General features: G+C 41.8%; 1 protein-coding gene and 1 pseudogene across 1 annotated transcript in view; both read left to right on the plus strand.

Annotated features, from left to right (window-relative positions):
- Positions 1-2,308: 2,308 nt before the first annotated feature.
- Positions 2,309-2,888, plus strand: LOC117346167 (annotated as a pseudogene).
- A 690-nt stretch (positions 2,889-3,578) lies between these two features.
- Positions 3,579-13,974, plus strand: part of LOC117346168 (vomeronasal type-2 receptor 26-like) — an 89,149-nt gene continuing 78,753 nt past the window's right edge. The window contains exon 1 of the mRNA XM_033915572.1: positions 3,579-3,706. Within this exon, the coding sequence (XP_033771463.1) occupies positions 3,579-3,706 (128 nt within the window). The remainder of the gene's footprint in view (positions 3,707-13,974) is intronic.

Below are 13,974 nucleotides of genomic sequence, written 5' to 3' on the forward strand. Positions count from 1 at the left end.
CAGAGAGGAAGGCCTGAAGCGGGCAACAGCAGTGAATTGTGAATGCTGCTGCTGCCCGATGAAGTTCAGGACATCAGGACATCGGGGAAGGAGCAGGGAGAAATCGGCTGCTGGCTTGGGGGTGAGGGTAGGGAAAGAATCGTGGAAGTGGAGAAATTTGCACGATGGCTTTGTGGGGGCTAGGGGGAGAGAGAAAGAAAGGCAGAAATAAAGAGGGGTCAGGGGGAGAGAGAAAGAAAGGCAGAAAGAAAGAGGAGGACCAAGGGGAGAGAGAAAGAAAGGCAGAAATAAAGAGGGGGGCCAGAGAGAGAGAGAGAAAGAAAGGCAGAAATAAAGAGGGGGGTCAAGGGGGAGAGAAAGAAAGGCAGAAAGAAAGAGGAGGGCCTGGGGGAGAGAGAAATAAAGAAGGAGGCCAGGGGAAGAGAGAAAGAAAGGCAGAAATAAAGAGGGGGGCCAGGGGGAGAGAGAAAGAAAGGCAGAAATAAAGAGGGGAGCCAGGAGGAGAGAAAAAGAAAGAGAGGGGAGGCAGGAGAAGAAAGAAGGATCAGAAGAAGGACCAGAGACTCATGAAATCACCAGACAAAAAGGTAGGAAAAATGATTTTATTTTCAACTTAGTGATCAAAATGTGTCCGTTTTGAGAATTTATATCTGCTGTCTATATTTTGAACTATGGCCCCTGTTACTAAAATGCAATAGCGGTTTTTAGCGCAGGGAGCCTATGAGCGTCGAGAGCAGCGTGGAACATTCAGGGCAGCTCCCTGTGCTAAAAACCGCTATCGCAGTTTAGTAAAAAGGGAGGGGGAATATTTGTCTATTTTTGTATAGTTGTTACTGAGGTGACATTGCATAAAGTCATCTGCCTTGACCTCTTTGAAAACCCACAGAATATAAATGATAATTAACATTTTATCTGCGTACAGCGTGCTTTGTGTTTTTAAAATTTTATTGTTGGTAGATCATTTTGACTTGGCCACAAAGGTAAGGGGGAGGGAGGGAGGGGAGCTGCTGAAAGACATCTAGTAATCCTTGCAGGCTTGACTGTGCAGGGAATTATTTTTGTAAAATCATGTTTTGTTATGTGACTGGCATTATCTAGACTTTAATTTCTATGAATGAATAGAATGAAAATGATATAAAATTACTTGCTTGCGGGGACCGCGTGTTCCGGCTCACACAAGGAAGGAGGGAGTGAAAGGGAAAAAGTTTCTCTTCCTTGGAAATAGATTCTGAAGTGACCTCATCAAAGAAGACCAGCACCAAATGTACAAGAAATCCCTTAAACAATGTCAAAAGAGCCCAAAATAGAAAACTGCTACTGCCTTGAGACTCCATTATTGAAGGAATCAACTTGAAATCACAGAAGAGACAGGAAAAGGTTAAATGCCTCATGGAATCCTCAGGTACAAAACACAAACCAAATTGTGAATGAAATCAGAGCAGACAGTAAGAATTATAAAATTGATGTCATTATCCATCTGGAAAAAAAGGCGTACTAGAATAATGCCTCAGCAATACAATTTTCAGAAGTTCTATTTGCTCATGGTAAGGGAGAAGAGAGACTGCTAGTGATGGTGGGGGGACTGATAGAAGATATGAAAGAAGGGTGGTAAAAAGGAACAGATGGTAAAGGAGGGAGGGAAGGATGGTGGTGGAAAGGAATAGAACAGACATTGAAAGAGGGTAGAGAGGAACAGACCCTGAAAGGAAATGTGGAAGGCAGAGTGGGGAGAAGATGCTGGAAGGGAAGAAGACAGATGCCAGACTATGGGGGAGCGGAGGGAAGAAGATGGGTGCTAGACGGGGACTGTGACAGGGCGGTGAATGGGATGGCAGTGGCGGTGACAGAGCGGTGAAAGGGATGGTGGTGACGGTGACGGGGCGGTGAAGGGAATGGGGGGCGGTGCAGAGGATGGTGGGCCGGGGACGGTGCAGTGAAGGGGACAGTTTTTTTCCCCGTGTCATTCTCTATCTACTTTCATATCAGTTAGAATGGAGTGGAGGGCCCGAAGTTCAGCCTTGATGTTTTGAGGACTGTTGTTGTCTTTGGATTCATCTGTAGCTTTTTTTCGGGGAAGGTGGGTCTGTTTTATGTCTTTTACCAACTTTTGTTATTGCCATGATCTTATAGATGATGTTGGTATCCTTTTTAAAGTTGAAAAATGAGTTTGAACGGTGATTTTATTGATTATTCTAATAAGCCTGCTGGAGCTGTGCAGTTATGCTGCTATTTCTTATCCTGCTCATTAGTGCTTCCCCCTCCCCCCACCCCACCCCAAGGTTTGGGGTTTTAATTTAGAGGATTTGAGATGGAAGAACTTGATGCTCTGGAACAAGAACTAGAGGCTGCTCTGGATGCTGATGAGAAGTACCAAAGAGAAAATGATGCCAAATTCCATGCAGTCCACCAAAAGGTGGCATCCTATAAGGAATTCAGGGATATTGTATTGGCATCACACATGAAACCTTTGAAAAATAAGTACAAGCTAGGGGGAAGAGGAATCAGACATAAAATTCCTGTGTTACACCTGATAGTTATCAACAGGTTTGGAAATAGCACAGAGTTCTTCTCCAGAAACCTAAGCAGAATTTAACAGAGGCTGGTGTAGATATATGAGGAATGGTACAGAAAAATATGAGTTCTTGCTGCAGCTTGGGGGTGAGAACCTGCATAGAATCTTTCAGGTGGATATTGGTTTTGGACTTCATGGTGAATTCATTCTTGTACTTGCTGAGAATTTTCAGAGCAAACATTATGACACTGTGCTTCAGATCTTACAGAACTTTTCTCAGACTTGTCGTTTCAGCCTAAACTTGGATTTGCTTAGTAAGGCTGAGAAGGAGAGCTGCAGAGATTTGTTTAAAAAAAACTACAGAATACAGATATAGCTCATTGCACGAGTGACCTTTCGAGCATGAGGATGCAGTAGAGACAGTTACAGAACTGGAAAACATATGAGAAGAGAGATTTTCTTTTCTTTTCTTTTTTTTTAATTTACTTTTACTTTTTACTTTATTATCTTTATTCATTTTTATACTCTCAACAAGACAGGAAAGGATAAAGAAGCTGCAGGCTCCCGGGACAAGAAAGAGGCCCAAGGGAGGATAACAGACCCACCAAGACAAAAAACAGCAGAAGAAGTAGACAGGAAAGAGCCAAGCACAGGAGAGAGCACAGCGCCCGCCCACATAAAGACATAAGACAGGGGAGAGACCATCTAGTGGACTACGAAGAAAGAGAAATGAAAGCAGCAGGAACCCGGAGGAGCTTCCCAGTGTACTGCACGGAGTCTCATATGTATGACTACCTTCCCTCAGGAAGGCAGGCATATGTATGCGGTCGGTGTCAGGAACTGGAAAGTCTGAAGAAGGAAGTTGGTCGACTGCAGTGCAGGGTTCAAGAGCTGGAGGGGCTCCACATCTCGGAAGCACCATTCAAGACAACTGAAGACCCCACAAGAGAGAGCCACATCGAGGAGCAAGTAAGGGAGCTCGAGAGATTCATCGAGGAGGCCTACGGGCAGGTAGAAGAGCAGAATCATCAGTAGCGCTGGAGTGAGGAAGCTACATCTACACAAGATGGAGGACAGGGGCCAACAGATGGAAGACAGGAACCAACAGACATCAAGGATGAAGACAGGATGGAAGACAGGAACCAACAGACATCATGAAAGATTCGAGCAAGCAGAGAGGGCAAAGACTGCCTGGTACCCCGAAAGAGATGTACTGAACCACACCGAGGATACAGACTTGAGACCAGCGAGAAAGCTGAAGAAGGGGAAATCTGCAGTCGTCGTGGGAGACTCAATCCTGAGAGAAGTGGACAGTCACGTAGCAGGAGGGAGAGAAGATTGGCTAGTGACCTGTCTCCCAGGAGCAAGAATGAAGGACATCACCGACAGAATCGAGAGGATCCTGGACAGTGCAGAAACAGAAGAGACAGTAGTGATAATCCACGTGGGAACAAATGATGTCAACAGGAGAAATTACAGCAGGACTATGCTAACTGAACAGTTCAAGATCCTAGGAAGCTGAGGACACAGAAGATAGCATTCTCAGAGATTCTGCCAGTACCGAGGGCAGAAGTGAAGAGGCAGACTGAGCTAGAAGCAATAAACGCATGGTTGAGGAGATGGTGCGAAGAAGAAGGATTCCTTTTTGTGAGGAACTGGATAACTTTTTTGGGGAAGAACAAGCTCTTCAGGAGGGACGGACTACACCTGAGCACAGCAGGAATGAGAGGAATTGAGCAGGTTTTAAACTGAGAAGAAGGGGAAAGCCGACAGTTGACCTGATGTCGACGTTTCGGACAAGAGTATCCAAAGAAGATACTGAGTGGGAAAAATGCTGGGAACAAGCAAGAGACGAACAACAAAAACTGTTGACCAACAAGAGGAGCAAACAGATAAAATTAGAGGAACAGGAGAAATCGGAAAATCAGGTTGCGGATGAAAAAGATGCACCAAAAAATGAGGAAGAAAGGAGCAGAAATCAGGGACTGGCAGTCCAAATAAGGGATGGCAAGAGGAGCAAAACACATGAAAAACCAGCAGGGAAAAGAAAAGACCGGGAATTAAATTGCTTGTACGCAAATGCAAGGAGCCTAAAGACCAAAATGGGAGAATTAGAAGTCAAAACCAAAAAAGGGGACCTAGACATCATTGGAATCACGGAAACATGGTGGAATGAGGATAACCAATGGGACGTAGTGCTGCCAGGGTACAAACTCTATAGAAGAGACAGGACCCACAAAAAGAGTGGAGGTATAGCACAATACATAAAAGACACCATTCCCTCATCCAGAGTGGATATAGAAGCAAAGGCGGAAGGATTGGAGTCAATATGGGTTAAATTACCGGGAAAAAATAGCTTTGGCATAAGATTGGGTCTGTACTATCGTCCGCCTGGACAAACGGAAGCAAACGACAAAGATCTGGCAGCAAAATTGAGGCGGGAAGGCAACAACAGAAATGTGACAGTAATGGGAGATTTTAATTACCCCAGGATAAACTGGAGTATTGGAAACTCGAACTGTGTGAGGGAAACAGAATTCTTAAAGGCTGTGAGGGACTGCTTTATGGATCAGCTTGTCAAGGAACCAACGAGAGGGAATGCCACTCTTGACCTAATCCTCAACGGACTAGGGTGACCTGCAAAAGAAGTGGAAGTAGTAGGACCACTAGGAAACAGCGATCACAACATGATCTAGTACAAATTAGAAGTAGGTATAGCAAAAGGGAAGAGAACCACAGTGACAAAGTTCAACTTCAAGAAAGGGAACTATGATGCTATGAGAGCAATGGTAAGGAAAAAACTCAGAAACAGCTCAAGGAAAACAGAAACTGTAGAGCAAGCCTGGTCTCTATTCAAGGGCACAGTGCAAGAAGCACAACATATGTACATCCCCAGATTTAGAAAAGGGTGCAAAAAAAACCGAACCAAAGACCCCGCATGGATAAACAATGAAGTGAAGAAAGCGATAGGAGACAAGAAAAAATCATTCCGGAAATGGAAAAAGGACCAAACTGGGGAGAACTGGAAGGAATACAGGAAACGCCAAAGAGAATGTCATCAAGTTGTTAGGAGAACGAAAAGGGAATACGAAGAGAGGCTAGCCAGGGAGGCAAAAAACTTCAAATTGTTCTTCAGATATGTTAAAGGGAAGCAACCGGCGAGGGAGGAAGTAGGACCGTTGGATGATGGAGACAGAAAGGGAGTGATAAAGGAGGAAAAAGAGGTAGCTGACAGGTTAAAAAAATTCTTCTCGTCAGTCTTCACAAGCGAGGACACATCCAGTGTACCAGAACCCGACGTGATCTTCCATGGAGACCAGGAAGAAAAACTGTCAACAATAGAGGTGAGCCATGATGATGTCCTCCAACATATAGATAGATTGAAAAGCGACAAATCACCAGGCCCGGACGGAATCCACCCTAGGATACTAAAATAATTAAGAAATGAGATAGTGGGAATACTCCAGCTAGTTTGCAACCTATCCTTGAAAACTGGAGAGATCCCGGAGGACTGGAAGATAGCAAATGTTACACCTATCTTTAAAAAGGGGTCAAGAGGAGACCCGGGAAACTACAGGCCGGTAAGTTTGACATCGGTTCCGGGCACGATGGTGGAAGCACTGATAAAGGACAGCATCTGTGAGCACATCGAAAAAAATGGGCTGATGAAAGCGAGCCAACATGGCTTCTGCAAGGGAAGATCGTGCCAAACAAACTTACTGCACTTCTTTGAGGGGCTAAACAGCCAGTTAGACAAAGGGGAACCTGTAGACATCATTTACTTCGACTTCCAAAAGGCCTTTGACAAGGTACCCCATGAGCGGTTACTTAGGAAACTGTGGAACCATGGGGTGGAAGGGGATGTACACAGATGGGTCAAACACTGGTTGGCAGACAGAAGGCAGAGGGTTAGTTTGAAGGGTCACTACTCGGGCTGGAGGAGTGTCATGAGTGGAGTTCCGCAGGGGTCGGTACTCGGACCGCTGCTGTTCAATATATTTATTAATGACCTGGAAATGGGGACGAAGTGTGAAGTTATAAAATTTGCGGATGACACTAAACTCTGTAGAAGGGTTAGAACTGTGGAAGAGTGTGAGGACCTACAAAGGGACCTAAACAAACTGGAGGAGTGGGCAAATAAATGGCAGATGAACTTCAATGTAGGGAAATGCAAAGTTATGTATATAGGGGAAAAGAACCCAATGTTCAGCTACCAAATGGGGGGATTAGTATTAGAGGGAAGTAACCTTGAAAGAGATTTTGGTGTACTGGTGGACACAACAACGAAGTCAACAGCACAATGTGCAGCAGCCACGAAGAAGGCAAACAGAATGTTGGATATTATTAAGAAGGGTATTACGACCAGAACGAAAGAAGTCATCCTGCCGTTGTATAGGGAAATGGTGCACCCGCACCTGGAGTACTGTGTTCAGTATTGGTCACCGTACCTTAAGAAGGATATGGCAATACTTGAGAGGGTCCAGAGGAGAGCAACACGAATGATTAAGGGCATGGAAAACCTTTCATACACTGAAAGATTGGAGAGACTGGGGCTCTTCTCCCTGGAAAAGCGGAGACTCAGAGGAGACATGATAGAAACCTACAAGTTCATGAAGGGCATAGAGAGAGTAGAGAGGGACAGATTCTTCAAACTTTCAAAACATAAAAAAACATGAGGGCATTCGGAAAAGTTGAAAGGGGACAGATTCAAAATGAATGCTAGGAAGTTTTTCTTTACCCAGCATGTGGTGGACACCTGGAATGCGCTTCCAGAAGGCGTAATAGGACAGAGTACTGTACTGTCTATCTGTACGATAATATAAACATTAGTGTAGTGGATTGCTAAGAAAGCATTCATATCACCAAGAGAACGTAGCAACGGGAATTCAGATCTTGACCTCAGAGTTTAAAGTGCTCATTCGGTCTGTCATTCGTCATTAATCCCTGCTAATATTCTCATATTCTTATATACTTTTTATATTCTTATATACTTTTTATAATCTTTTTGTTGTATAATTTATCATTTGAGTTATCAATAAACTAGTATTATCAATAATATGTTTTGATCACTTAGCTTCTTTTGCGTATATGCATTCTGTGATCTACTGGTTCACCAGTGCTGTCCCAGCATTAGATTAAATATTCCCCCATGCCAACGCGTTTCGCTTAGCTTTGTCAAGGCTGGGGATTCATAGTTTTAACTTTCATACTACCGGCGTGTTAGTATGAAAGTTAAAACTATGACTCCCCAGCCTTGACAAAGCTAAGCGAAACGCGTTGGCATGGGGGAATATTTAATCTAATGCTGGGACAGCACTGGTGAACCAGTAGATCACAGAATGCATATACGCAAAAGAAGCTAAGTGATCAAAACATATTATTGATAATACTAGTTTATTGATAACTCAAATGATAAATTATACAACAAAAAGATTATAAAAAGTATATAAGAATATGAGAATATTAACAGGGATTAATGACGAATGACAGACCGAATGAGCACTTTAAACTCTGAGGTCAAGATCTGAATTCCCGTTGCTACGTTCTCTTGGTGATATGAATGCTTTCTTAGCAACCCACTACACTAATGTTTATATTGATGTTTAAAACTATCTGTACGATAGACAGATGCTGCAAAATGCAGTCCCAAATCAACAAGACAACCCAGAAAGCTTTTCTAACTATGAGAAATCTACGTAAAATCAGAAAATTTTTCAATCCAGCACAATTCAGACTAATTGCCCAATCCCTAGTCTTAGGTTTGCTGGACTATTGCAACTCCCTCTATTTACCTTGTCCTGCCATGATGATAAAACAACTTCAGACCATACAAAACACCGCCCTCAGACTGATCTACTCCCTGAGAAAATATGATCACATTACAACTGCCTTCTTAGACTGTCACTGGCTACCCATACAAGCACAAATTCAACTCAAATTCTACTGCCTATTATTCAAAGCGTTAAATTGCTCTTCCCCCTCCTACCTAAACAACCACTTAAACCAGATCTTCACCTCAAGACATAGAAGAACCCCGAACCCTTTTGCCTTCCCCCCACTCAAAGGCACACAGCGCAAGAAAATGTTTGACAACCTTCTGGCAACACAAGCAGCAAAACTCAACCATTCCATCTCCAACCTGCTGATGACAACGGGCGACCTCAAAACATTCCGAAAAGAAATCAAAACCCTGCTTTTCAAAAAATTCATCCAAATATCTTAACCCCTCTTCACCTACCTCCAGATAATTCTCCCCTATAAAATCCTCCCCAAATCACCTACCAAGTAAACAGATCCCTGAAATGTATTGTAATCTTACCTACTCTAAATGTAATCTATTATTTATATCACACAGTTCTACACTGTCAATTTGCTATCCAACTTGTAAATCCCCTCGGAATCTTTCCAGCTATATCTCCTCTGTTGTAAAAAAAAATAATTGTATTTTCACTGGAAAATGTCCAGTCAAATCTTTTGTAATCCGCCTTGAACTGCAAGGTATAGGCGGAATAGAAATCCGTAATGTAATGTAATGTACTGGGGTTCAAGAAAGGATTGGATAATTTCCTGCTTGAAAAAGGGATAGAGGGCTATAGATAGAGAATTACTGCACAGGTCCTGGACCTGTAGGGCCATCATGTGAGCGGACTGCTGGGCACGATGGACCTCAGGTCTGACCTAGTGGAGGCATTGCTTATATTCTTTATGTTCTAACCTTCATTCTAACCGCTGTGCTAGACAATGAGCCATAAAATAATAGCAATTCAGATTTTATTATACTGTTCCATATAGGCATCTTTATGGCTATAGCTACGGTGTGCTTGAGGCTCCATAGCAAAGCACCCAAAGCATGCCAAAATGGCTGCAGTTAAGCTTATCTTAAGCTATCTGGGTAGGAAACTTCTCCCCTAACTGAAAGAAGCCATTTCTGGCTCACCAAGTTAAGGCACCTTGTTGCACCTTGTTCATCCTCTCCAGCTCTCATATAATGCCATTTTCTCAAATATTATGCTGTTTGCAGGCTATGAGGCAGGAGGCATGCCAGCCCATGCCCCCCCTGAAACATAGCACAGCTACCCTGTTTGCCACACTCCAAGGGCCACCCCACTTCTCTCCTTTGCAGGCTGGGCCTCATGGAACACTAGATAAGATAAAGATCAATATGACGAAGTAGCTGAAGTGGTGCTTATTAAGGAAACACTAATGCCCAGTTGCTACTCAGTGTATCTGAATGGGCCCTGTCTTTCCTATTGTAAATAAGCACAAGGCCAAAAATGGTTTGATTTTTATTGTTGAACATCTAGAATCATTGCACAGTCCAGGTATGCAGAATAAGCCACGCCTAGGTTCAACTGTGGTTGAATTGTTAAGGTCTAAACAAACAGAAAAACCCTGAGAGAAAAAATATATAAATCATATAGATTCACAACTAATCAAGTACATTAAAACAAGAGAATCCATTGTTCAAAATTACAATATAAATTAATTTAAATAATCCAATAATATAATATTTTAATTTAATAATAACAAAACAAAAACATTAAAATATATTCCAGAACTCAGAGGAAGGAATATGAATTATCATCACATTTGCATATCTCCAGAAAGGACAATAGTGGACATAGACAATGAACGATACAAACATATACTGAAATAGCTCACTTAACTTGAATTCATTCAGACTCAAACTAAAGTCCAAGGAGACATCAATAGGCCAATGGATATTCTTAACCATCCGAGGAAAGTCAATGTTCACAATCCATAATTCATAAGTCCATGTGCAATCAAATCCCTAAGTGTGTCATCAAAGATAAAGTGCAGGTGCAGCAATCATGTAATTGTGTCATCAGATCATGTTCAAAAATATCAGTGATAAAGCTATCCAATAAAATGCATTGGATGTTGAATACAAAAACATTTCAACTGATATGAGACAAATTAAGATTATATTGGTGACTTTTAGGCTCTCTTTTACAAAGGTGCGCTAAATCAACGTATGTGTTAACCGCTAACTCATCCATAGGATAACATGCATGTATTAACATTTAGCACACACTAACAGCACCCTAAATGGCACTGCTTTAAGTGTGTGGTAAATCTTAATTTGTGCATGTTATCATATAGATGTGTTAGTGTGGCATGCATTGATTTAGCACACCCTTGTAAAAGAGAGCCTAAAACTCACCAATTTACTGTTCTCTCAGAAAATCATCAAGAAGTACACCCCTGTGAAGTAAAAAAAGTGTGAAACATGTTAGCATTGTGAAACTGTATTTAATTCATCACAAGGGCTATTCAGGGAAGAGGTATATTTATTACAGTGCAGATAATAAGCAAACTTTGCAGTCAAGTAAAGGATATCTAATGTAAGCAAAGGTTGTAATACATCATTCTCACCTATTCTTTCTGTTTTGGTATTTGAGCTGCTGGAAATAACTCTGTCCAGGTGCAAGCTGGAGTGCTAACCCCAGTTTTAACAGACTTGCTCTGGCATCTGGGAAACACAAGGGGAGTCATTAGGCACTCTGGGGACCTGAAATCAGGAGAAAAGAGGGAAAATGTTAGAAAGACATCTGTGGCAAAAGTAAAAAAGCAGAAGTTGTGGGAAAATATGTCACAGTCTCAAAATAACACCTGTGGAATGGAGAGTTGTGGCAGATATCAGGGGGACAAAAAGTTAAAGGAGAATCACCATAAGTAATAACACAGAATGGGAGACCAAAAGAAGAAATAAGTTCTGCCTGAGCTTTTTTGTAATAAAGACACCTAAATAGCTAGCAATATATCATTCTCACCTGGATTTGGTATCTGAGCTGCTAGCAAGGAGTTCCTTGCATAGGTGCAGCAGATTCACCTGGAAAGATGAAAAATGTTATAAAGACATCAATTGCAAATTACTATAGCTGCTAATGGTCCTGTGGAATGGAGAGAGTTGTGGCAGATAGAGGAAAGAAAAAGTTAAAAGATAATCAGAAAAAGTAAGGTCTCAGAAATCAGCTTAAGCAATAACAAAGAATGGGAGTCCTAAAAGAGAAAACTCTGCTCTGATTGACCTTCTTATACTAAGCACGCCTAAGTGGCATCTGACATCATAGGCAGTTAGGACTTCTCACCAGAAAATGTTCAAACTGATTGGGCGTGCTTTGGGTATTGTTTGGCAAAACAAATCTGTACTGACTTTTAATAATTTCCTTCACTTCTCAAAGCTTTGACAAGAAGCCATTCATCATCTGCTTAGTCTGTAGATGCTCCTGTTACCAAATTACCAAATTCTAAAAGCAATTCCCTCTATAGTTCTATGTTTCACAGCACTGCTTTTGTCTTCCAAACATAATGGGTTCAAGTTTTGAGTGCAGTTAGCAAATATTTTATATTCATTTTCTACCAGAAAACCATCAAACTCTCTGGCCATTCCTTTGCTTAAACATATTTGGGTTCAGCTTTAAAATGATCTGCAGCAATTCTCAGATGTCTAAATCAGATGTTCTCTCATTCTAAACCCTCTCCCCCACTCCAACACACACTCTTTAGATATGAAACCACACCCACAATTCTAAATCCAAGCTGAATTTACCAATAGTAATGTCTCTAGGATACATCTCAAAACATGTACCTTCCTTCAACACCTGTCCAAGACCTCTGAAGTTTTAGTAAACTTATACCTGTTGCCCTGGGCGCATATTGCATAAAAAGTAATACATTCCTACCACAATGGCTTGTAGTTGAGAGCAAATGAATGTTTCTGTTGCACAATGTTGACCTCATTGTAAGATCATCAAGATGCACCTAGATGGTAGATTGTCAACAAGAACTTGAACATGTTTAGGGGTATCCAAACATTTGGATTTGACTTTCAGAGGATGAGAAAGGTGCCATTAACTGTTGAGCCACAGACACTTCCTTTGAGTTAGGGGTTTCTTACCATGAGAGCTTATGATATCCTAGCCATGGCAAGATCAAAATAAGTGTGCCTGAAAACTATACAATGCTGATGAAAAACAGCAAAGCCAACCATGTATACTCCTATGAGAACTAATAGCAAGTTGTTAGGAAGCTGTTAAAATGAGTGAAGGTCAGAGTGGGATTTGAACCGGTGAGCTTGAGAAAATGGACAAGGTGCAACAAGGTGCCTTAACTTGGTGAGCCACAAAAGGCTTTTTTCTGTCAGGGGAGAAGTTTCCTTCCATGACAACTTAGGATGTCCTAGCCATGTGAAGGTGAAAATAAGTTTGCCTGCAAAAGGAAATGTGCTGATGAAAAATGACAAAGTCCACCATCTAGACCAGGGTGGGCAACTCCGGTCATTGAGTGCTGGAATCCAGTCAGGTTTTCAGGATTTCTGCAATGAATATGCATGAAATCTATTTGCATGAACTTCTTCAATGCATATTCATTGGGGAAATCCAGAAAATCAGACTGGATTCTGGCCCTTTAGGACCATAGTTGCTCACCCCTGATCTGGGCTCTCTTATGAGAGCTAATAGGAAGCTGTTAGGAAGTTGTTAAAATGAGTGAAGGTGATATTTGAACCAGTGAGCTGGAGAGAATAGGGGAGGTGTATAAACTTGGTGAGCTAGAAATGTTTTCTTTGTGACAACTGTGATATCATTCCTAAGCAGATGATACATAGGCAGGCCAGTAAGCTATGACATGACAAGGCAGTGAGATCCACCTGGTTAAAAGTCTTGTGCTGATCTTGCAGAGCTTGTGAGTTCAACACCCAGCACATCTTTTAGGGCTCTTTTTATGAAGGCACGTTAGGTCCTTAACGCACGGAATAGTGTGTGCTAGTCACTACTGCCTCCTCTTGAGCAGGCGGTAGTTTTCTGGCTAGCGCACGCTAATCCAGTGCATGCGCTAAAAATGCTAGCCTACCTTCATAAAAGGAGCCCTTAATTGTGGCATTGTATCTTGCAGGTGCACCTTGATGATCTCACAATGAGGTCAGCATTGTGCAGCTGCACACATCCATTTTCAATGAAGAAAAATGCATTTTAAGGTCTGTATCTGGTTTTTCTATTTTTAAGCTTTGAGAAATGAAGTAATGTGTGCAATATTTATATATTTTTCATGTTCTTTCTTTGCTCTCCAGAAAGAGCTGATTGCAGCACTGTTTGGTGAGAAAAAATGGGTTCATTTTAAGCAGGAAATCCAAAGGTGCTTTAATTAGTAAATCATATTGCTGTTTGGGCAGAAAAGTACTATGTTTGCATGCAATATGTTTGTATTGATGTGCCCTATTGATATGGTGGCTTATTAAATCTATTAGGAGGGGAAAAAAGAGGAAAAACATATTCCTGAACTCTATGTAGAAAATATCATTTCAGAAGCCCAAAGCATGCCTATGTTTCACCCATAGAAAGTCACATTCAGCCCAAGCAGAATCCACACTTAGACCAGCTTTTCATTTGCCTACAATTTCTGTGGTTTAGATGTGGCCTGCCACCCAAGTGGCATCTATC

The sequence above is a fragment of the Geotrypetes seraphini genome, chromosome 12 (assembly GCF_902459505.1).
Source record: "Geotrypetes seraphini chromosome 12, aGeoSer1.1, whole genome shotgun sequence".
Taxonomy (NCBI): Eukaryota; Metazoa; Chordata; class Amphibia; order Gymnophiona; family Dermophiidae; genus Geotrypetes; species Geotrypetes seraphini.